This window comes from Lissotriton helveticus, chromosome 8 (assembly GCF_964261635.1).
Source record: "Lissotriton helveticus chromosome 8, aLisHel1.1, whole genome shotgun sequence".
In the NCBI taxonomy this organism is placed as follows: Eukaryota; Metazoa; Chordata; class Amphibia; order Caudata; family Salamandridae; genus Lissotriton; species Lissotriton helveticus.
The window spans coordinates 1595981834-1596006916 of record NC_136069.1 but is presented as its reverse complement, the minus strand read 5'-3'; the positions used below and the strand labels follow the sequence as shown (position 1 = coordinate 1596006916).

At 47.5% G+C, this 25083-nt stretch overlaps 1 protein-coding gene across 11 annotated transcripts in view; it reads right to left on the bottom strand.

Annotated features, from left to right (window-relative positions):
* NUMA1 (nuclear mitotic apparatus protein 1) overlaps positions 1 to 25083 on the bottom strand; it is an 832005-nt gene that overhangs the window by 178413 nt on the left and 628509 nt on the right. For 10 of the 11 annotated variants that reach the window (XM_078658631.1, XM_078658637.1, XM_078658630.1 and 7 more), the window contains one exon: positions 2936 to 3191. In XM_078658631.1, coding sequence (XP_078514757.1) covers positions 2936 to 3191 — 256 coding nt within the window. The remainder of the gene's footprint in view (positions 1 to 2935; positions 3192 to 25083) is intronic. The other variant, XM_078658635.1, reaches the window with a different exon arrangement.

The following is a 25083-nucleotide window of genomic DNA, read 5'->3' as shown; positions in this document are numbered from 1 at the left end:
AAATCCAGAATTGGGACTGACTGTTTTCCATGGCAGATCGCCATAGCTCGAAAGAAAGCATTGTTGATCCACCTGATGTCATGGGGAGGCTGAACATTTTAGCTTCCCTCTGCAACAACGTATGGAAAAGGGCAATGTCATCTGGAGAAGATTCTGGGTATGTAGGAAACTTGTCATCTTGCTAAAACAGTCTTCCCACTTCCCTTCATGTGATTCTCCATAAACTTTTCCTTCCTACTCTACATCAAACTGGTCAGAATCTGAAGTACAATCATCACCCATGTCCCTATGTGCTGGTGGAATAGAGCATTGCACAGGCAGAGAGAGGAGGTACCTCTAATAAGTAGGCCAAAGAATGTCCCACGGGCTGAATCCTTGCCTAGACTGAGTATTGAACACACCGTTGTTGGACTTCACAGCCAGGAAATGTAAAAACGTGGCTGGTGCTGTATTGTGCTGTGTCTCAAGCTTTGGGGACTAAGATGGAAACAGAGCCACTGCATTTATGCCCATTGCGAGCGAAGCCTGAGAAGATTAAGAATTACTTTGAAGGGTGCCAAGCAAAGGAACGAAATTCAGGTCATCCATCAAAGGATCGAAAAAAGTCAAAGAGGAAAGTAGGAGGAATGGTTGCGGCACCAACTCAAATAGTCCTTAAACCAGACGAGACTAGATTAACAGTATTTTACTTTCATCCTCAAGGATGGGAGCTTTCTCTTCATATAATTAAAAAGTACAATATTATTAGTACAGGTCAGAACCAGAGAGGCACTTGTAGGCGATCAAGGGTCCCTTTCTATGGTGCAGAGGAGTCAGTGAATTAAATGTTACACTTAGATTGTAAGGAGAATAACACCAACTGGTTCAAAGGCTCCACAAGAAGGCCAGGTGATTTCATGTACAAAGAGCCAGAAAGACTTCAACCTCTAGTTTTGCAATAACTTTAGGGTGCCTGGATAAGACAAGACCTGTAGTCCGAGCTCAAGCTCTGCATCCAGTAATAGAGAGGGTCTGAGACATCTGGGGCCAAAGTCACAAAGATAAAATTACAATTTTAAGTTTACATTTGCTGCAGAAACATTACTACTTTTTGGTATTCAAAAACGAGTGTAATTTTACAACTAGTAAAGTTACTAGTAGTAAAATACTACCAGCTAAAATAACTAGTAGAAATATTACACTTGTAGTTTCTGCATACAAACAAGTAGTAAAGTTATTGCAGCAAGTGTAAACTTACACAAAAGTATACGTTTACCATCAGGCCATCTGTGTCCTTTCTGCAATGACACTAATTTCTTGCATGACAGGCCGAGAGGAATAAAAGTGTAAAAATACGAAATGCCCATGCTTTTTCAGGTCGGTTGAGTAGTAGCATTGCCGGTGGGGCATTGGACCGACGGAGGTGGGCAAAAGCTGCGGCTCCGGGTGTCTCCAAGGAATAACACTTACAGTAGAGTCCCATTGTGGCAGCTCTCCAGAAGTCTGGACAACAATGCAAACAAAATATCTGGCTAGATTGTGATGCCTGGAAATATTTCTACAGAGAACAATCTGTACGACATATCACTAACACTTTTTTAATGCAGCTGAGAAAGGATTTCCTTTGCAGTTACTGTTTTGGTGGGATAATTGCATTCCTACTTTAAATACTACAGTAGCTTTTCACATCAATATTCAAAATGAGTGAATTACAGATGTTCAAGTAGATAATTATGGAATTTAGCTGGGCCCAGGTGTCTCCCTGCCGTACACATATAGGAAGGATTCTCTGGAAGAAAAAGCCATTCAGTACATCGCAGACAATATGGTTATGCAGTTTGATTTGGCGAGTATGTGTTTAACAAATGAATCCTGCTGCTGTTCCTAAAAACAATGGGTAAGGGCAAGCTGTACATTTAAAAGATGGTAGAACATAAACCTCATTGCAGTCATCACATTACATGTACCCACTGGGTCAGTGCCACAAATAGGGACAACAAAACATTTAAGGGGATTTCACAGGATGACAAGGTTTATGTTGGTCTCCAATGTGAACGGAAGGAAATGTTTTTGTACAAACATACAATCTTTTGAATTAGGAGCAGACTCACATGCAATGAGTTGAACATGATTTAGTGCAGCTAGCATTACAGAAACCAATGGAATTGATCAAAAACATCACACCATAACATGCAAAATACCTACAGGAAAGATCCCTGAGCCTTCACCTTAGTGGAAGTTATACTAGTTAATAAAAAAATGCCCAAAACAGATATTTAGTTTAAATATATATACATATGCCACACCAAAGAGCTTGGTGCTAAGGGATATGAAGGAATGACAGGAATAGGACTGTTGTAAAAACGAAATCAGTGCAACATAAAGGTGAAACCGCATTAGCGACCACAAAACCATGAGAAAGAAAATACCACGGTCTTACTCAGCTGTCTCCACTTGCACTTGGGAAAGAGATCTTCACATCTGCATTGCTTAGAATCACTTTGAAATTGCAAAAATATTAATGCAGGATTCAATACTTAAGCTCTTGAAAGCAAAATATTTACTGTTACAGGTGTTTCCATGCCAACATGGATTGAGTGCTCCAGGCCTGTGCTTTCAGTTAATCTAATGCTGTCTAGGAATTGACTGTTTTCCTCAGTTGATCCAATTGATCGAACACCAAAAAACAAGTACATCTAAAAGACAAAATCCAATAATGGAGCATTGTGTTCTTGGTGACAGATTATTCAGAAGGGTTCCATCCGCCTCTGACACCAAAAGTTTCAAGATAAAGCTGCACATAATGTTAATTTAAATCTTTTGCAAATATGAATCTATTTTTCCCTCCGAATCTACAAGGGCAGCTGATCTTAAAATGTATAAGATTGTGCTTTATTTTAATAGATGTGAAGGTCACCCTCCAGGCAAATGTCCCGGTGTGTCACACCCTCCATACCTTTATCATTGTGATATTAATAACCTGTGTGGTGCGTCTGCGTCCTGAGCGGGTCTTCCTGTCGGAGTCGACCAAAAACTCATCCAGAGAGCCGATGCTGCTCTCAAGCTTGACCTGGGCACGGTTGGGAATAGGTGTGAAGTAGAGGCTCTCCAGAGACTCTACTTTAGGTGGTAAGCGCTGGTACATGAGGGTGTCCAAACTACCACCCACTGCTGCAGTACCTGCCGTTTCCCGTTGAGATCGCCCATGTTTCCTGTGAAGAGGAAAAGTAATGTTACATTCAGAAGGTAGTCAAAAACGGTAAACAAATACAGAGAGTCTAGATCAACGTGTGCATTTAGAACATTGCTCTACCCATCTGAGCTCTGAAGAGTTCATTTATAAGGAGCAGACAGCAAAAATATAACCTAGCAGAAGGCCATGGCAAGTGCACACAAGCAGCAGAGAGGGCAGGAATCCAGCAGTTGTTGCAATAATGTAAGATTAACACTTAAATGGGACTCTCTGCACCGTGCGAGTGGAATCGCACTTATGTGCAAGGCTATTGCGTCAAAACACACCAGAAAAACAAATTGTCGCCCATGAATAAAGTCAGAACCAAGTATAAAGAACAAAGCACACCATTACAGAAAATGTCTTGTAATCCAAATACAGTTAGGCATTGGTTTTGTGGCAGAGAAAAGAATTCTAGACAACCTCGGTTGAATAGATCTTATGGCATAGCAACACTTGACTGGGTCAACCACAAATGGGTAGCACTGAGAACGCAGGCAAATTAGAAAGATGTGTGATCAGGGGAGTAAGCCAACTACAGAAGCCAGCAACTTGGCAATGGTCTTAGAGTAGCACCGAGAACAAAAAGTTAGGGTCTTGAGCGGAGGCAGGCATGGTGAAGGCTTGCTGAGCACAGCCGTGTTTCCTTGCTGCTTTGCCGGAGGAAGTTCGTACCAGTGTCTCTGGGATACGTGGATTTAGATATAATTAGATAAACCAAAAAAACAGGACAAAGACCACCATATAGCTTTTAAACCAAATGTCCACTAATAAAGACCTTTACACATTTAATCTTTGGTTTTTAGCTCTATTGCATCCAGTCTTCACAGATTCTCCAGCTCTTAAAAGGAGTTTCACCAGAGATGACCAGAGGACCTGGTGGCTGTGAATGTGCAGGCCATTCTTTTGTCATGAAATAGGCAAAATCCATGTCCCCTGGTGATCAGTGAACACTGGGACGATTTAACATTACTGTACAATTTAAGGTGGCAGCTCGCCCAACCTTACAAATCGAGCAGACTTTGCCATGACCAAGGAAGACTTATGATTTGTGTATGCCATGGTAGCATCTCCAGCTGGGAAGAAGCAGAGCCACAGTGTTAATGTCTCGGGTAGGCAAAGGCTTCAGTTGGGCCCGTTAGATACAGAAGGGTCATACTTCTGCAGTAAAACAGTCAGAGCTTATTTTTCCAATAGATTGATCACCCTCGTCTGCTGTATTTGGCTCTTTTCTAATTTTTTCTAGGCCCGAGCCCTGTGGATACTTTAAGTCCAGTCTCCGATTATTTCAACTTCTGTTTGAGCCTTCAGTCGGGCCCTACAGTCTTCCTTTGATCTTCTCTCTATTTCATACTATTGATTCCTGGAATACCGACCTGGGCAACTGAACTATCTCTTCCGAATCTGGAGTTTTTATAGCTTATAACTTTTTCTTCCAGTGCTGGTATTCCTTCCTAAAAGCAACTGTTTACAATACGTTTTACTATTGTGTTGAGCAGAGTGGCTACTGGAAAGCACCGACATCATTCAGGCCACGCGGTCTTAAGTAACACTTTCTGTAGAATACGCGAAGCACATCTTATTCACCTTGTGAGTATCCCTAGCCATCATACTGGATCCTGAAAATCCTGTAATAGCTCGGACATTCTGGTAGGTAGCACTATTGGTTGTGCGGAGACTCCATCTTGCCTACAGACATGACAAAGCCATATAGGAGTCCCACCCAAGTCAATCAGTGGATATGTAGAACGTTGCTGGTCACCAGTCAGGCAATCCAGGCACTGGCAAGGCACAGTAGATTAGTTGAATAGCCAGGTCTTCAGAGATAATCGGGACTTTGGAAGAGATGTGGAGATCCGTAGCTGAAAGGGTAGCTCGTTCCAGGTCTTTGCTGCTAGGAAGGAGAAGGAGCAAACAGTCTCCACATCGGCTACGTCAGATGTGGAGGGTTAGGGAAGAGGCAGCAGAGGTGTCTGGTAGACTGATGGAAGTTCAGACGGCCATGGGTCAGGAGCTTGAACTGACAATCTCTGTGCCAGGAACCAGTGGAGTGATGTGGGTTTGTCTAGGGAGATACAGGACAAGTCTAGCAGCAGCATTTTGTATGCCCTGGAGTGGTCAGGTGAGCTGTGATCCCTGCATAGAGTGTTACCATAGTCAAGTCGACTGGAGAGGAGAGCCTAGGTCATGGCATGCCTTCAGTTCAGTGGTAGGCATTTGAATATCTTACAACGCATACAGAGGATGAGGAAGCAGAAGCAGTTAACCGGAGTCGTAATGGTAAGCTGGATGACAAGAATAATGGCAAGGTTCCTGGTGTGGTCAGTGGAGTTAGGAGTAGGTCAGAGTTCTGAGGGTTCCCAGGACACGTCCTATGGGTTGCTTTTGTTTCCGAAAATCAGTACCTCTGTCTAGTTGTTGGTTTCTTTCCAGCTATGCCCATACAATGCAGGAGCGACGATTACCCCGTTCCACTGCCCTTGCCCATAAGCGACCCACAAAAGGTATGATCCAATGGGTCGACAGAGGGACAACATACAGGGGGCGGGTAGGGGGTGTGACAGATAAGGGATCCCCAAGATCTTGCTAGGGACTTGCTGCAAAGACCGATGTTCTCCACACAGACTGCACCTATAGGGACAAAATTAAATCACTGTCCACCAAATATGGCACATATAAATACAATGTAGCACCTCTTTCTCTTACCACATCCCACACCACCCCTTCACTCCTCCTTACCCTCAAGCGCTTTGCTAGTAGTCCAGTGGAGATCTCCGTCGAGGAGGAATCCAGTGAGGTCTCAGCAGGAGAATAGGGGGCAGGGGAAAAGGTGTCTCAGCGCTGGGGGAATCGCTCCGTATATAACACGAGCCCCCGGGTTTAAGGAGGAAAAAGTCGTGATAACGACTAAAAAAAACTCCGTCCTTCAAGGCAAGGAAGCGCTCGGAGCTTTACAAGGGTGGGGGAAAAAGACAAGGGACAGAACGCTGATAGCCACCGGCGTAGCAGTGTATTTTGCTAAACCCGGATGCGCCCGAATCAGCACTCCGCCTCCACACAACGATGTGGAGAAGATGGAAAACAATGCGGAAATGCGGAAGTGCTTATTCTGCGCGTTACCCACACAGAACAGTGAATAGTGACGGTAATCCAGCCGGACCACCTGTCACATTTAAGAGCACTGGAGCCCCAGTAACTCTTATTTCTACCCAGCCGGGTTAAAAGGCTCAACAAAAGACAAAGATACTAACAAACACGAAAAGACAACACAAAACGCAACAAACTCCAAAGGACCAAACAAAATACAGGGATAGTCAGGAACAGGGAAAACTCAGTCAAAGGGACAGACAAGGGAACCCAAGAGCCAAGAAAACTGCAATCACGAGCCCGTGAACAACAGCAAAAGTCCCAATTGTACAAACAGCCCCTAGTCCAAGACCAGGAAACCAAAACGACTAGATATCAAGCACTGGGGACAGGGAGAAAGGAGCTTATATCTCCGCCCCAGCAGGTCACATGGGCTCCCAGACATGGCAAGAGAAAGAGGACCACTCGGGAATCCTAACACTAGTCAGTGTTGAGTTCCAAGCAGTTGTTCTTCTACCAGTTGGTGGCATATATCAAAAGCAGTTATGGAAGTTGGTCTTGGTGGTGTCTTTAGAGAGGGAGAGGAGGAGTTGTGTTGTCAGCATAGGATATGCTGTTGTCAGTGGGTTTTGGCGATGCTGGCTAGAGGTATCGTACAAGGGTTGAAGAAGGTGGGACTGAGCGAGTATTAACCTTGTGGTACGCCACAGATTTCTCGTTTGTGTTCGGAGTTTAAGGAGGATGGGTAGAGAAAGACTTTTTGCATTCTACTGATGATTTAAGAGGCGATCCATCTGAGGGCAACTCCTGGCATGCCTATGTTGTGCAGCCTTGCGATGAGAATATGTGGTGGAAGACCAATTCGAAAGCTGAGGAGAGGTCTAGGAGGCTCAGAGCCAGGCTCTTCCCAGTTAAGTAGGGAGTGCATGTCATCGGGAGCCACGATTAGGACAGTCGTGGTGCTGTGGCTGCTGCGGAATCCAGATTGGGAGGAGTAGAGTAGGACGTTCCAGTCCAGATGTTGGGAGAGTTGTTGGTTAATGGCTTTTTCTCTCAACTGTGTGTGGTACAGGTTGAGGGCAGTCTTGAAGACGCTCTTGTCGGTCGTGTCCTCGTTGGTGCGCCTTCTCCTTTCTTATTGTTTACAATGTTGTTTAGCGGTTCTGAGGTCTTCAGTATACCAGCTAGCCTACTTTGTAGAATCTATGTGGGTGTTGTTACCGATGGCAGCAATGCTGTTGTCGCAGTTGGTGATTCAATTGTTGGTGAACAAATGTCAGGTGATTCATTGGTCTTTTAGGTGACCTCAGACATGGATCCTGGCTATCAGATTAAAATGAACTTGCAGTGTGAAAATCTAACTTGAAATTTTACTAAACCCTAGAAGTCCTTTCTGAAGAACAGGTAGTATCGCTCTCGTATCTCTCCAAGGTTTTGGCTAGGAAGGGGATATTGGTCTGAAATTGTTTGTCGTTTGAGTCTGCTCCAGGTTTTGTGATTCTTGCCGTGACTTGAACTGAGAAATTCTGGTATTACTCCAGTTTTCAGAGAGCGGTTTATTACCTTGGTCCAGACGGGTGTTAGGACGTGGTTGAGTTTTTTTTGCCAGGTGGGCTAGGAGCTGGTCTTCAAAGTGAGTGGAGGGTTTGGACATAGACAGCAGCGAAGATAGGTCTTCTTCCGTGACTGGGTTGTAAGTCTTCCACCTCTCTGGTTTATGTGGGATCCTGGGGTTTGAATGCTCTCTTATCCTGAGGGATGAACTTTGCTGAGAGGGGCGTGGAGTGAGAATGGGGGTTGGCTTCATTTCTGGGGATGGGATTGTGCTTAAGGTGGAGCTCTATTTTCATCATTTTATCATTGAAGGATGCAGATTCCTCGCATCGTTCTTTGGATATTCAAGGGTTTTTTGTATGGCTGGTTTGGAGGGTTGTGGATTGATGTTAAAAAGCTCTTTGGGCGTTTTTTGGGCCTAATGTAGAACGTTCCAGAAAAAGGCTTTTTCATTCACTGTGTGTTTTTTGTAGTCTTCCTCTGGAGCTGTTCCAGGTGGGCTGTGGATGTGTTTGTATGCCAGTCTCTTTCGCTGCTCTGCACAGTCGTCTTTCCGTGTTGAGGTCTTTGTTGAACCAGGATCTCAAGGGAGTATTTCCAACCTTTTCCAGTTTCAGGGGTGCTTCTTGGTTCAGGATGGAGGACATTCTTGAGTTGTAGCGAGTAGTGAGTTCGGTTGAGAGGTTTTCTGATGAGGGGGCAGTAGAGACATTTTCAAGGTCTTGTAGACAAACAAGTCTGCTGTTTATATTCCATTGGAGAGCTTTTTGTCTCCAAGTTGGGAGGTAAGCTGTCTTGTTGAGGTGGAATAAGATGAGGTGGAATAAGATGAGGAGGTGATCTGATCAGATCAATTGACAGGGAGGATGCTATTGATGGTTAATATAGCTTCCTGAACCGGTGTGGACGAGGCCGAAAACACCATCATGAGAGGTTCAGCATTGCAAAGTCCCGTAGGAGGTGCAGGCCAGCTTCCACTGCTGTACATATGCAGCTGGCTAGCTTGTACCCAGCAGCTCCAGAACAGGTTTGGTGGCCGGTGGTGTCTTTATGTGCATGCCGGTGGAGGAGCAACTCTGGAGTTTGAGGTGAGCAGGGCGCCTACACGTGGCACCGGGGGCATTACCCGGTGGAGCAGCCATCGCAGGGCCTTGACAGGCGTACTCACCAGTTTCCTGTGTGTCCTTAAGCAATGAGCCTGCTATCCGCTGCAGGGTCTCGGGATGGTCGTTTGCTGGGAGAAAGTGCAGCTTACGATCAGCAACTCATCCACCAGCAAGATCACACGAGCTGGCCAGCAAGATTAGACCCCCTCCCCCAGGTAGGGGTAGGGAGATCAGAGTCTCACCCGGCGCCGCTCCCAGGCAACTCTCCTCCAGCGCCAGCCTCCGTGGAGTCAACCACCACTCACTCTGTCTGGTCACCTCCCTACAGGGCCTGCCCCTCAACCGCTGCATTGTCCCTTGAACCGTAATAGGTTCGCAGAGCGGTGAGGATTAGTAAGGAATCTGCGGATAGACAGTCTCTACCAAATAAGGCGTTACTGAAGTTAATTAACTTGTCCTTCAATAGAGACTTCTAGCCACAGAATTGCTTCAGAATAGATAGCCAAGTAACTCCCCAGAGGTAGGACTGCAAAACCAATTAAATTAGAAAGTTCTGCAGGACCGAACAGGCAAAGTGCCCATCCCAATGGACCAGACTGTCCAGGCAGTAGGGGTTGGTGAATGTCTGCAGTGAAGCCCAGGTTGCTGCCTAACAGATGTCCATGGCTGGGGAGCCATGCACAAAATGGACTTGGTAGAGGAACGCCTGGCTGCCAAATGTCCCATCATGCACTGGGACAGGAACAGACTAATTTGCATATAGCCAAGTTCTGAGCTGGGATGGTGCAGTGAGCTAAAAAACGGTGATGGATCAAGCCCTGATCTTTGGACTGGGTAAGAGTGGTCTGCTTAATTCAGGCACTCTGTTCATCACCACCCCCTTTTCTGAATCATGGCTGCCAAATGCGGCATTACAGACTTCATGAGGAAGCTTTGGGTGCAGCCCCCACCCCCGGTTACTAAGACAGAAGATCCTCTCGAAGAGGCAGCCTGAATGGAGGACTGATGGTCACGCTCAACAGCTCGGGATGCCAGACGCTTTGTGCCCAATTTGGAGCCACAGGGATGATTTGGGTCAGATTGTTCTTGTTTAGAGCTCTTAGTAAAGTGGTATTCACGGAATGGCGGTGGAGGAGGCTGGAGCGCCCACTCGACAAGAAAAATATCTAAATATCTAAGAGCTTGAGTCACCTTGGAAACATCAGCGCTGTGAGGAAATGTGGTGTATTCTATGGTATGGGTGTGTGACCTCACCGTGTAGTACTTCCCAGCGCCCTTAGGTCTAGTAGATTTTGTCTGTCAAACTCTCAGCCCGATCTCAGGTAGCTGTGGCATTGAGCAGCAAGGCTTACACAGTCGAGCAAGTGTAAAGTACTTCAAAAGCACCAACAATATGTATAAAGAAATTGATATGACCCTTAAGAAACATGCCACAGATTTATAAAAATAGACTGCATTTTTATACTAATTTAGACACCACAATCAAAAGGACCACAGAGGATTCCAAAGAAAAATGAATTTTTAACAAATAATTAATCAAAGCATTTCACTAAACCACAAACCAGCAATGGTAAACTTAACAAATTTGATACTTCAAAACTTTTCAAGGAAACCTTGGAAAGTGTCAATGCGGTAGAGTACAGTTACGTGGTGTTACCATGGCAAGAAACTATTCAGGGGTCCAGCAAGGTCCTCTGAAACAATTACCTCCACAGAATAAACAGACCTCAAGCAGTTCCAGAGACTTTACCAGTGTTGCATTGGATTATAGTGGTCCTGATGCAAGGGATGAATGATGCTGAAAATGCTCCAAGGATGCTTTGGATGCGATGTGGTTGATGGAGGTCTTGCGGCCTGCGACTACATCTTAGTCCCTCCCTGAGCTAGATGAGGTGGTCCTGGTCACAGGGTCAACATCCCATGAAGTCCTCTCCAGGCTGGCTGAAGGCTAGTAGCCACTGGACTACCAGCTATCCGGTGTCACAGTTACAGCAGGATCCTTCCTTGGGTGATAACATGCTTTCTGGTTGACCAAGAGGTACTCAGACGGCTCTCGCCGTTCCAGAAGACTTGTGCATCTTTGAGCGAAGGGTCCTGGTCCGAGTGCTTCACAGTGGCAAGGAGTGACAATCTGGGCAACCAACTCACTATAGGAGGCGTTTTTTGCTCTGTGTGGCCCTGTACAGCGAATAGGGGTGAGCCAACCAACCCTTGGAGTCTCTGGCTTTTGCTGGGCTCGGGAGACTACATCTCACCAAGCAGAACACAGCAGGCATAGTTCCTTCTCTCGCTAGCAACCAAATGCAGTAGATTCAGTCCATAACGGTTTAGACTCTTTGCTAGTTCCACAGTGCAGCATGGCAATCCGCCTTCGGCCCTTTTTCCAGTCAATAGAAATCTCAATTCTAAGTGCCAGTAGTGCCCCATTTATCATCATAATATAACCTCAGGGTAGGATGTAGGTTCCCTCTATCCTGATGACCACTTCCTGGGAAGTGTGGCATCGGGCTAACCCAGGACGCACCATTCTGCCCACTTCCAACATGGTGAGACCCCATCTCTTGACACTCAAAACTCCTTAGCCCACGCCGCTAGAGGTGATGACGAAAGGGCTACATGCCCCTGAAAAAAAACTGCTAGACAATTAGCTCCTCCTCTGTGCTCAGTGCTAGCCTGTCTGCCTAAACAATAGAGCATCCCTCTCCTAAGTGTTTCTCATTTGCCTTTCAAAGGCGGCTTCTCCTTTGAAGCTTGCTTTTTGGCCTAGCACCCTTGTGGCTTCCATGCAGACCCCTACTGTGTCCTTTCTTTGGAGTTGTTAGCACGCCTCTCGGGAGCGCAGAAAGCTGCTTGCAGGATAAGCCCTGTGTAAATCAGTAAACATACACTAGGAAATCTTGGGCAACTAAAGTAGCAACTTCTAAAGTTGCCCTTTGACAAGTGACTTTGATTTAACAATTAAATCGGATTTATGCACTGGTTATTTTAATAGCAAACCGTACTAACCTGGGAAGTCCCATTCAGAAGTAATCAGAGCTGGGGTGTTAGCCTGTAACTCTGTACTTGCCAATAGGGCTACTAGCCTTTCCAGAGTAAAAACGACAATTTGGGGTTTAGACTGCTGGAGCATGTAAAAGTACACGTTTCATTTTTTAACAGAGTGACTGGCTATAGGGTTTGTTAGGCATGCAATAGGGGTGACATGGCTTCCCCATTACTTTAAATGGCAAAGTTGAGATAGCAGTTTTGAACCGATCTTTTAGTCTACAGTGGTAGACTGAGAGCCATGTTTTTACCTTGTTGTACAGGAGGGAGCACTACCAGTGCTTCAGTCCAAGAGAAACACCACAAAGTATCCCCGGTACCATAAGTATCCCCGGTACCACATACTAGGGACTTACAAGTCTTTATGCCAATGTGGGACCAGTCATTTAAACATACACCCTTTTAAGGGTCAAAGCACATGCACGGAGTCCTGTTTAGCAGGGTTCAGAGTATTTCAGAGCCATTACACCAGCACCTGGTAGTCAAAATGGTAGAGCGCGCTGCAAAACGATGGTTTCCTTACAAGCATGCAAAACTGCTGACAGTGCACATTCTTTGCAGTGGCGAACAGATCTAACCAGCTCCCCACAGCTGAAAGAGACTGGAGGGAGACACCATTTGTGACCCGCTAAACATCTTCGGCTGTGTTTCTCCGCTCTGGCATTCAGAGAGCCCACCAGTTGTTGAACCACCAGGAAATGGCCATGACCATCCAGCCTCTTAACATAGGGTCCATGACACCCACCCGCCCAGTTTGTAGCAGTACCACATGACCCATGAGCACCTGCATCAGCCTGCTTCTGATCAAAGGAAGGAAGGCTTTCAATGTCAATCAAATCGCCGGAGGCACAACAGGTTGAGCTCAGACCCAACCACAGTTCTTCAATTTCCACCTCTCCCACTTGGCTGCCCTAACCTAGGAGTGACGCATCTGTCATTACAGTCAGTTCTGATTGGGGAAGGTAACCACTGCAGATCTATAGCAGTTCCCTCCAAGATCTGGACCATGTAAGAGACATTCCCCTGATGCGGCGCCTAATGGAACTTTAGGTCCCACTGCAGAGCCCGCATATGCCAACGGGCATGAGTAAAAAGCAGGATGCCATGAGGCACAACAGCCTCAGAGTCCGTCTCACTGAAATCCAGGATAGAGGCTAAAACATTGGAATCATAGCCTGAATATCCTGGACCTGCCGCTCAGGAGGGAAGGCCTGAAACTGTACTGTATCCAGAATGGCTTTAATGAACGCGAGCGTCTGTGAGGGAGTCAGGTGCAACTTCGACACATTGATAGTGAACCCTAGCAAGTGCAGAAGGTTCGCCGTTGTCTCAAGGTGGAAGACAACTGCCTAGGGCAAGCCCTCCATCAGCCAATCGTCGAGGCAGGAGGAAGACTAGAATCCCCAATATCTGCAGATGAAACACTACCATTACTTTTGTAAACATCCAAAGGGCGCTCGTAGGCTGAAAAGGAGCACGGCAAACTGAGATTGCTCTTTGTGTGAACCACAGGTAGCGTCTGCGGGCAGGAAGGAAGGGGGTGTGAAAATGTGTCCTGCAAGTCTAACGCTACCATCTTGTTTTCTAGGGCAGACAAAACTTCGGCGAACATGAAGCTTCTTGAACTTCGCCTTTTGCAAGAAGAGGTAGAGAAGGCGCAGGCCTATGATAGCAACGTGTCTATCTTTCTTCGAGACCAGAAAGTAGTGGATTTTGGCTGCAGGCACCCCTCTATGGCCAAAAAAGCCTGCACTTACTGATTGAGGGAGGAATAATGGTACTCTTTTCAGCTGATAGTAAGCAGGTGGTGGTGTAGTCACAAAGGGGGAGGAGTAGTTACTTCGGACTATCTGTAGGACCCAGTGATGTCACTGACCACCAGTGTGTTAGATGAAGGCATATCCTGCCTCTCACTGGTTGCACATTATGGTCGAAGGGCAAACTAAAGAAGTTTGGAAGCAGTAGCAGCTGGGAGGGTGGTGGACTGACCAGATTGATAGCCACCTGGAACACCATGGACCACCTCGTGAGTGGCAAACACGTTTATTTGAGGAGTCCGCCACAGTCAGAAAATAAATGTGCTGAACCACTTTCGGATGGAGACACCCTTTTGATCGGCAGAATAATGCCAACAGACTGTCCGTTCGTACATTTAGAACTCCAGCATAGTGATTTGCAATGATGCAAACCCGATGGTCCAGAAACAGGGCCATAGTCCCAGAACTAATCTGCAGAGAAGATATGACCATAATCCTCTGTATATGTACCACATTGCAGTAGTATTTTCCGTCAAGATTTGAACTGGCTGGCCACAAATGGAAAGGAGAAAGGCTTGGAGAGCCAGACGTATTGCCCGCAATTCTAACAGATAGATAAGCAACAATGTTTCCTTTGGAAACTAAAGACCTTTGACCTTCAGATTCCCCAGATGAGCTCCCCACCCTAGGGAGGAGGCATCCGTAGTTACTGAGGCCAGTGGAGTTGGAGGGTGAAACAGTTTCCCTTGTGACAGATTGCCAGACACACCCCACTATTGTAGATACACGCAGTGTCTCTGGCGATCTTGACCAACTCTGAGATCCCTGTTGTGTTGAGACCACTGTCTGTGGAGGCACCACTGAAGAGCCCTCGTGGGCTAGCATGCATGGTTGCCCAACAGAATGCAGGAGGCAAGCAGGCGCAAGACCTTCAGGACTGGAATCAAAGCTCTGTTCTGAAACATCAGTATCATAGCCGGACTGTCCTGAATCCTCTGAGGAGGGAAGGCATAGCTCACTATAGAGTCCAGTACTGCCCTTATGAAGAGGGTGCACTAAGAGGGCTCTAGGTGAGACTTTGGCACATTTAATGAAAAGCCCAGGCTGAACAACAATTGTGTTTATCAACTGCAAATGGCGCAGCGGCGACTCTGCTTTGATCGGACAATCGTCCAGATAAGGGAATATTCGTATTCCACTACCTTCCGTGATGTGCTGCAACCACTGCCATCACCTTTGTGACGATACGAGGTGCGGATGTATGAGCAAATGGGAGTACCGCAAACTGATCGTGCTGAGACCCCAACGTAAAATGGAGATACTTTCGATGCAATTTAAGAATGGGGCTGTGACAATATGCATCCTGCAAATCTATCAAAACCATCCAGTCTTTCTTCTCCAGAGCAAGAAGCACCTGTGCTAGGGTTGGCATCTTGATTTTTGCCTGTTTAAGGAACATGTTCAAAATCCTGAAGTCGAGGATTGGCCGTAAATGACTGTCCTTTCTGGGAATCAAAGTATCAGTAATAACATCCCTGACCCCGTTCCTGCTCTGGAATCAATTCCACTGTGCCCTTCTGAAGCACGGTTTGTACCTTCTGTAGGAGCAGTTGAAGATGCTAATCTGTACAAAAACCTTACTGGGGAGGAAAGGGAGGGGGAAACTCCTGGAAGGGTAAGGCATACCCATTCTCTATGATTTTTTATATAAATAATTTGTATTGGATTTTAAAAAACACAGAAAACCAGTAGAAATAAAATATAAGTGTGATATACAGTAGTCAATGTAAACAGCCAGATTACATATCACAAACTTTAAAGATTACTTTCTTGAAAGTTATAAGGAGCAACAGGTATTTGGTAATACCCTCACTATTATCAGAGCAAGAAATTGAGGAATATAGTGATGGTCTGTTAATGTGAAGCGAAGTGATGTGCCAAGTATCTCAGAACAAATATAAGGAGAAAGGGGAAAAAAAGGGAATAGGAAGGACCAGCTGGACAGTGGAAGCCCCCGATAAAGAAAACAAATAGCTGCAAATGAAGCCCTGGGCGAGGGTTTGCACATTTCGAATCCAAAGCAATGAAGTAGGTCCATTGCATAGAAATTGCAGAAGCGACAGTCATTTTATCACAAAATGCTAGCTTGGTAATCTTTTTCTAGGTCTTGTCAAGGATATAGCCAAATATCTCAAGACCAAAATGTTTGACCCTTTGAGTGTAGGATCGAAGTTTGCACTTGCAATGGGTAGGATAACAAGTTAATTATAAATTTTTGAGGTGCTATGGACTGCATGCAGTTAACTGACTTGGAAGGTAGGGATGGTCCGAGTGGGTTAACTTGGACAATTTTACTTTGTTCTTTATGAAACTATAAAAATCTAGGTTAGGAAGATCATATAGTGTACTAGTTGGGAGAATGAAAGTGGGGAATTAGTATTATGCGTGTTTTTGATCGGACTGATGCCTTTGGAGGTCCAAGAGAGAGGGATGGACTATGCCAGATTAGCCATAGTTTTGTGGTTATGCCAAAGAGAAGCCATCTTAGAATTTTGGAAATATACTAGCATATGTTTGTCTAGGAGCTTTAGTGTAGCTGCTGTGTCTGAAAATATACGAAGAGAATGAAGATGTTTGAATCTTGGCACAGTAATGATGGAGGATAGATGTAAAGGAGGGGAGAAGTCTTGTTCTATCTCAATCCAACACGGAATATTCAGAGAATATGGTATCAGCCATAGCGTACCCTGTGCCCCCAGAAAAGCAGATTGGTATAAGCTCCAGTCTGGGAGCTTGCAGCCTCCTAGAGGGAAGCCCTAAGGGCTTTGTAGGACTTCCTCGCCCTTTAACTGCTCCATAGGATTTTGGATGTAATTTTATCAATTTCTTAAAAGAAAGTTTAATAGGGAGCATAGCGGAAACAAAATTTACAATTGGCGCAGTCATTATTTTGACCATTTAGGGCCTTACCCACCACGTAATGCGTTTAGGTGACTAGGAGGTTAGCAGGTCTTTAACTTTGGTAATTGTTTGAAATTCATTATATTGTAGAGTTTCAGATAAATCTTTACAGAATCAAATCCAAAGACTTAAGATGTTTAGGTTGCCACGTGGTCCTGAGTCACCTAACAGTGAGGAGAAACAGTGAGTTCAGTGGGAAAACCATTTTTATCCTTGTTCAGAGTATACCTACACACCCGCGAGAATTCCTGAATTAAGTTAGGGATATTTGGGATCGCATTCTCAATGTCTTCCGTGAAGAGGAGAATGTTGTCTGCACAAGCGCCAAACTGAATACCCTTAATGTGAGGGGATGAGTTGAGGAGTCTTTTTTAATCTTTATATTAAACAGGCGCATAGTACACCATTGCGAATAATGCAGAGAAAGTCACAATAGGATGGCTGTGGTGGGAGAAAATGAATACAGTAATAGATCACCAGCCTTTGATAAAATACCACAGTGTATTCCCCCTGCATTTCGAGGTTCCAGCCCCCCAGTTGCTCCAATACATTTCCACAAACGTCTCAATTAGGTTCTGTATTCCGCCAACAGGGTCCAAATCTTTTCCCATTTTTGGAGGCATCCCCTTCTCTGATAAACTACTTTCTCCTCCTGCTGGCACCAGACCAGATCCTGCTCCCAGTACCGTATCCTAGTGGAAACTGTCGCCCCCCCGCCCCCATTCCCTCGCAATGTTCCTCTTTACCACTCCAGAGGCATCATGAGCCACATTTTTGTATCCCTGGGCCATATCCCTCGCCCCGCCACTCCCAGTAGGTGCTATTGCGCCTCGACCGGGACCTTGTGACCCGTGAAATCCACAATAGCCCGAGTCATCCCGCCTAGCAGTGCTGAATTTTGGCCCAGATAATGTGAAAAAGTAGCCCACCCTCCCCGCAGCCCCTGGTGCACGATCAGAGTCAAAGCCTCCCAGTCTATGTTGGATTGTTCTTGGGGCATATGACCAGAGTAGTATCTGAAGTTGGATCAATCTAAAGCGTACCCAGTGTGGCAATTTCCCAGGGGCTCTGCAATGCCTCTGCCCAATCCTCATCCAGTAGCCCCTAGTCTGCTTCCCTCATTAGGCCCAGGGAATTATTCGTGAGCTTCTAGTAGTTGAAAGTGATGCCCTTATCCACCATTGGGTCAAGGAGTAGTCGGTCCTCAAGTGAAGAGTATTCAGGTAACTGCTCACCCTCTGGCACATGACACCGCAGAGCATGTCTCAACTGCAGATAATGAAATAGCTCACCATCAGCCATTTGATATTCTGTCTGTAGTTCATCAAATTTAATCATGTTTCAGTCCTGCCATATGTCTCCTAGGCAGTCTATCCCGATAAGCCCAAAAAATCGCTGGCTCGTCCCACCGGCTGCAGTTGCTGCCGGTGGAAACAAGCCAGTGATCTGGTGCCAAATTAGTATCCCGTAAACAGTTTTAATACAAACTGACACCACAGGATTGTGTGGAGTTACTTGTTGCTATTGAGATGGATTACAAGTACTTCCCTTATGAAGTCACAATTCAGGACGAAATGAGCTGGATGGGCCATTTGTTTCAGAACACAGTTTGGAGATATATGAATAAGGAAGTTGAAAAGCTCATGAGCTCGAATAGATTTTGTGCAATGAATTGTTTTACGGAAATCACTCCTGAACATTTTTTTTAACAAGGTTTTAGTGTTCCAGCACAATAAACACGGGCCTTGTAGCAGACATCCACGAGGTGGCAGGCTGCCATATGAGGACAGTAAACAAAACACATTCAAAGTGGCAATTCAGCACACAGCAAGTCGCCTACAACCTCATCGGGCCGGCCGCGTCAAACAATTATCTAGAATCACACTAATGTAGCGTGTAATATACAAATAAGAACTGGGTGCGAGTCAAAGTTTGCACACTGTGATCACGGATAAAAAGAAATGTAGTCGGTCAATGAATTTTGCACACTAGGGCATGTGTATGTAATACAGCGTATAAAACAGGACTCCCTAAGGAATGACACACAGAACACTCGTCAGGCATAAGGCAATAAGGCATTCATATACTACAAGAGCACCCAAAGCAACATCAGCATCCTCGCCTAGCATAATCGGACATGCAAGTGCAGATCAGGGGATAACATGTATCTCGCATAGCGCTGTGGGGAGGCGAGCTAAGAGTATTGCTATCGGGGTGACGAAGATTTCCAAGCAAGCACTACAAAGTGTGATCCATCGGATTGTCCTCACCAGCGTCATTCGCTCTCGCTGAAAGGTAAGATGTCAACGGTGACCAAATGTCTCGGGGCCTAGAGGAGCTGGGCAGCAATGCGGCATAGTTGGATAGCTGTTCCTGGCAATAAATCAGGTCATCAAGCCATTCCTTAAACTTGGGCGACCTCCCTCTGCCCCAGCGGCAGGCCACTCTTCTCTTAGCCATCAACAATGCTAAAGCTATGTACCTACGGGATGAGCGTGGCACAGACTTGACATAGCCAAGCAGGGCCACTAGTGGTGTGATATCCAGATGTACGTCAGTCATCTGGTGTAAAGCAGCAAAGACCTTTTCCCAGAAGGTCCGGACTGTCGGGCATTCCCAAGCTAAGTGTAGCATGTCCGCGTTGGACGCATGGCACCTATCGCAGTCGTCTGAGTCTCGAAGCTGATATCGGTGCATTTTGGCCGGCGTGTAGTACAGCCTGTGAAGGTATTTGTAATGAATGACTCGCAGTAGACTGCTAGCAGAAATGCGCTCAGTCTGCAGGCAGAAAAATTCCCATTGGTCATCTGTGAGTTCAAATCCCAGCTCCTCTCCCCACCATGCTCGGGACTGCGGGGGTGGCTCATCCCGCTGCTCATGAGTAGCGCGATACAATAAAGAGACCAGTTTCTTAGGAGCTTCGCGTTGTAGGAGCAAATGGAGAGGTGCAAGTGTTTGGGGTTCTGCCGGGAAGTCGGTGTGTAACGCTCGGACCCCCTGTTTGAGCCGCATGTACAGAAAACTGTCCAGTGGCGTCTGGTTTAGGTTTTGAAACATGCTTTCTGAGGTGCGAAATTGGCCATTGTCGTACAAATCTCCCCAGGTGAGGAGAGCCGTCTGCTCTTTAAGCCTCCGAAAAACCGTCTCCTGCAGCAGCGGCATTGCAGGGTGATAAACCAGAGGCAAAAGCGGGGAGTAAAGTGTGTTCGCCCCCAGGAATTTCTCAATGCTTCGCCACGCAGTAATCGTGGCATTCACAGTATTCTGCATGCGTTCACGGGCCTGGATGCCGGCAAACAGCACCCCTTCTATGGGGATCGGATACGCGAGCCAGTGTTCGGCTGCTAGGGGTGGCACAAATTTGGGACGCCGTATCCAAAAATACAAATAGTGGGCTTGGGGGCTTATATGATACAACTCAAGATCCGGGATGCCAAAGCCGCCAGTGGCATAGGGCCTGGTAAGAACCGCCCACTGTGGAAGAGCCTGCCCCCTCTCCCCCCCCCACCAGTCTGATCAGCTCGGTTTTTAGTAATTTGAAAAAGTGTCGTCCCGGGTAATACAGGATATTTAAAAAAAGGTAGAGCAGTTGCGGAAGTATGACCATTTTGATCAAAGACGCTCGCCCGGCCAGGGAGAGAGGGAGCTTTATCCAACGAGTCACATTATCGGTAATGCGGGTCAGGGCCACCCCATGAGCTCCTCCTTATCTTGCGTGATGCCAATCCCCAAGTAGCGAAATTCATCACTGCACCATTCCAATGGATAGTCTAGTGGAAAGCGCTTTACCGAGTCCGTTAGAGGAAAAAGACAGGACTTCTCCCAGTTAATTTGGACTCCGGAGATAGCGCCGAAAACAACAAATTCCCGGAGGAGCACATTGAGATTAGCACGAGGATCACGGACGTAAAGAGTGTTATCGTCGCCATATATTGATATCAGAATCTGCCGCAAGTTACAACGCAGCGCCATGTCATTATGACGCTGTCTCATTCGTGCTGCCAGTGGTTCAGTAACCAAGGCAAATAGAAGGGGAAACAAAGGGCACCCCTGTCGGGTACCTCGAGTAATAGAAAATTTCGAGGACATGTGCCCATTAACAAGCACTATGGTGCCTAGTTGGCAATACAAGAGTCTGATCCAAGAGATAAAAAGTGGGGGAAAGCCCATCCGTTGCATAATTCCAAATATTTAATCCCATTCGACAGAGTCGAAGGCCTTGGTGGCGTCAAGAAAGACCGCCACCAAAGGCAGGTCCGGGGAGACGGCATCTAGGATAGTAAAAAGAGTGCGCAAATTATGGGAGGTAGACCTCCCCGGAACAAACCCCGACTGGTCCGGTAAAACTAGGTGGTCTAGCAGCAAACTCAGCCTATTGGCAATAAGTTTTGTCAAAATGTTGGCATCACAATTGAGTAGGGAAAAGGGACGATAAGAGCCACATAGGTGAGGTGGCTTCTCTGGTTTCAAAATGGAGACGATGAGCGCTTCTCTCATGGACGGCGGGAGGACACCGATGTCCAAAGATTCCTCAAAAACTTGACGCAGAACGGGTGCCATTAGGTCTATGTACGTTTTGTAAAATTCAATCGGATGCCATCCAGTCCGATGGCCTTACCCGATTGCATGCCCATGATGGCCTCGCGCACCTAGTCCAGTTCGAATGGTGCGCATAGGAATTTACGGTGCACATCACTCAGCCAACCCAAAGCGACATCGTCTAAATAGGAATCTAAATCAAGATCGCGTTGGCCAGGGCTTGTGTATAGGGTGGCATAGTGGCTGGTGAACTCATCTAAGATGCTGGCGGTGTCCCAGCATCTCGTACCATCTGATTTTTCTATTTCTACGATGTAGCTGGAGTGTCGTGGTCGCCTAATCGTTTCTGCGAGCGCTTTGCCTGGGCGTTCCCCCTCCCCATATTTACGCGCCACCCAGTATTTCCCTCGAAAGCGCATCTCCCTGCGCGCTTCTGCCATATATTCAGTCAATGTCGCACTAAACTTGATTTGGGATGCTTCAGTGGGTGGGGGAGTGGGGGGTTAGTCAGGGAGGGTGTTATAAGGGAAGGTTTGTTGCTCTGCACTACGTACTTATTGTTTGCATGGCTTCACTGTGCGTGTTGATTGCAACTATTGGCGTTGCACATAGTGGGTCTCGTCTTGGATGCGCACATTGCACTTTTGCCGGGCTGGGCATGGTCAATTTATTCACCCACGTACGGGATGACTCATGAAGCGACACCGTTAAATGTTATCACGTGGAATGTCAGAGGGCTGGGGGATCCTCGGAAGATGAGGCAGATTATAGCTTACCTAGATCGCCACCACATTCATATAGCGATGCTGCAGGAAACCCATCTTAATCCCCTGCGAACCCCTTCTTTTGCTTCCCGTTGGTCAATGCACAGGGTCTTTTCGTTTTATTCCACTTATGCTAGGGGAACTGACATACTTGTTAAGAAGAACGTGCCTTTTTCTGCAGCTGGCTCCTCCGGTGAGGATCAGGGGAGTTTTTGCCTTACTTGGGGGCGGCTGGGACTTGACTCGGTGACCCTACTGTGTTATAGCCCCAACACAGATTCCCCCGAATTTTTCTCCTCCTTATGGGAGAAGGTGAAGGAAATTGGCTCTACTTATGTTATCTGGGGTGGGGATTTCAACGTCACATATGCTCCTAATGTGGATAGATCAAACCCTGCACCGCACCATCGCACTAAGGCTGCCATGACGTTACATGACATTATCTCAGACAATTGTTTATTAGATGCTTGGCGACATGTCCACCCGCACCGACGCGGGGGCACACACTTCACTGCTCATGCTGCTTCTTGCGGTACAAAAGGGGGTGGTGATGGACGGAGCATCTGAATCAATCAAACACTCGCACCCAGTCAAAAGATCAGGGTTTAATCCATCACCGTTCTTTAGCCCACTCTGCCACCTCAGTTCAGACATGGCTATATGCAAATCAGTCTGACCCTGTGCCTCATGGGAACAGTCCAGCCCGAACTGCCTTCTTGGGTGTGGCTAGATTATTGGTTCATATCTCGTGGCCTTGGCCCTGTGGTTAGCACGGTGCAACATTTGGCCAGAACATACTCCGACCATGCACCTGTCAAGCTTACGCTCTCCTCTACGACTTTTGGGCCCCCACGCTGCGCGTGGAGACTGAATACACGCATGTTACTGGACGAGGTGTTTCGGACAGAATTGGAAGACGAGATCAAGGAGTTTTATGAAAAGAACAGAGGGTCCGTGCAGAGTGTTGAAACCATTTGGAAGGCGTTCTAGGTCACGATTCGAGGTGCAGACAGGGGTGCCCAGCGACGAGATATGTGGCACAATCCGGCTTGTCATAGACACATAAGCATAGATCATATAGCAGGATTATCTCTAAACAGAGCTCCCCCCCCCCCCCGACACATAGTGGAAACAGCATATCACATTACTCTTACTACGGATCTGTGTCCACTTCTTCCATCGGGCGTGCTGGGGGTCCCCGGCAGGTGCGCCGCTTCTAGCCGACTTCTTTAGATGTTTCAAAAATTCCTCTGCTTGTTGTGGCTTCGTAAAGAAACGCTGCTTCCCTTGATGCGTAACTCGCAGTCTCGCTGGATATAAAAGTGCATAGTCAATCTGCGCTTTGCGCAGTTTATTCTCAATATCCAGAAACGTCCGACGCTCCTCCTGCACCATGGGAGTAAAGTCCGGGTAGATGGAGAATGTGACCCCATCATAAGACGACACTCGTTTGCTACGTGCAGCTCGCAAGGCCACGTCTCGGTCCCTATAGTTTAAGAGTCGTGCTATTATAGGGCGAGGGGTGTCTCCAGGCTTGGGCCGAGGCCCCAGTGATCGGTGGGCGCGTTCAACAATGAATTGAGCAGAAAAGGCTTCAGGGCCTATCACTGCCAGGAGCATTTTCTCCACGTAGCCCTCCATGCGCCCAGTGTTGGTGGACTCCGGAATGCCTATAAGGCGGACGTTATTGCGCCAACTGCGCGCTTCTAAATCTTCGTTCTTCGCCGCAATGATGGAGCAGGTTATCCATGTGAGCCAACTGGGATGTGTGAGTGGTGGAGAGGTCTTCAGAGTCTGAAATGCGCCTTTCCGCCTCTTTGATTCGTTCATCATGCCCATCGAGCTTGTGGGCGATGGCGTCCATCCGTGATGACATTCTCTCCACTTTGTCGACAATGGTGGCAAACCCTTGTCGTACCTCCCGGAGGATGTCCTGGACATCGGTAGCCGGGGAGGCCGCAGCAGCTCCATCAGAGCCAGGCCCAGCTTGCTCCTGATCACCTTGACCAGTTCGGTTTGCTTTTTTGGCGGCATCAAAATTGAGCTTGGGCTGGCGCGTATCTGGCTTGCCCATGTCGCTCAATAAGTATCTCCGGGCAGTGGCCGCTGTGGTTCAACAGTGCGTTGGTACGTGTACCGTAAGGTAGGGGCAAGCAACCGGCGCGAAGCAGTGTCCAAAAAAAGGGTGACTGGGTAGCCGAGCTCAACACCGCCCTCGCCGCAGTGCCAGGGAGCGGGCCGGAGTGTAGAAGCAGTGGTGGCGAAAGGCTGCAGAGAAGTCGGTCACGTTGGGAGGCCCAGGCCAACGCGCCCGTTCAAGTGGGCAGAAGCGTGGTCGCAAGGTTGTCAACCAGTAGGTCAGCACCAGCACCCCTCTCAAGTCATTCAGGCAGGCGAGGTAGGGTCCCCAAATCAGCACAGCACCACCATGGATCCCTCCGGCGCTACTTTACTCCCGTCGCGCCGCTGAAGTAGGTACGGGCCGCAGCCAGCTGTCGGTAGAGCGATGCAGGTCCATACACAATCTGGGGTCACTGGCCTCAACGACGCGATGCCCAGGGGCAGTCGAGTATCGCTACTCGGGATGACAGCTCCGCAGCGACCGCATCAAACCCGGGGCCCAAGAGCGGCCGCGGAGAAGGACAGCGGGATGCGCACTCACCGCCGCTCCCCAGGCTCAAACCTGCACAAGACCGTCACCGCCAGTGATCCGCCAGCATCAGAGAGGCCCAGTGTGGTGGGGTCCAGGTCCTCCGGTCCGCGGCTAGGGGCGCGGCCTATGCAGCCACGCCGCAGCACCGATGTAATGTAGTCCCAGCGGGCCGGCCCTCAGTCTCCAGGGGGACCTCTAGCAGACGGGGCTATCTTCCGTCGCTGATCCCCGGGCCAGCAGGCGATCAAGAAGGCCAAGATTCAGCCCACAGGTTCCGAGTGGTTAGTACCTGCGATCAGGGAAGTTAGAGTCCGCCAGTTTGGCCAGAAAGAGAATAATTTTAAGGATTAATGACGCCGGGCGGCAGGAGCTCGCTAAAGAGCGGCCATCTGCAAGTGCGCCACCT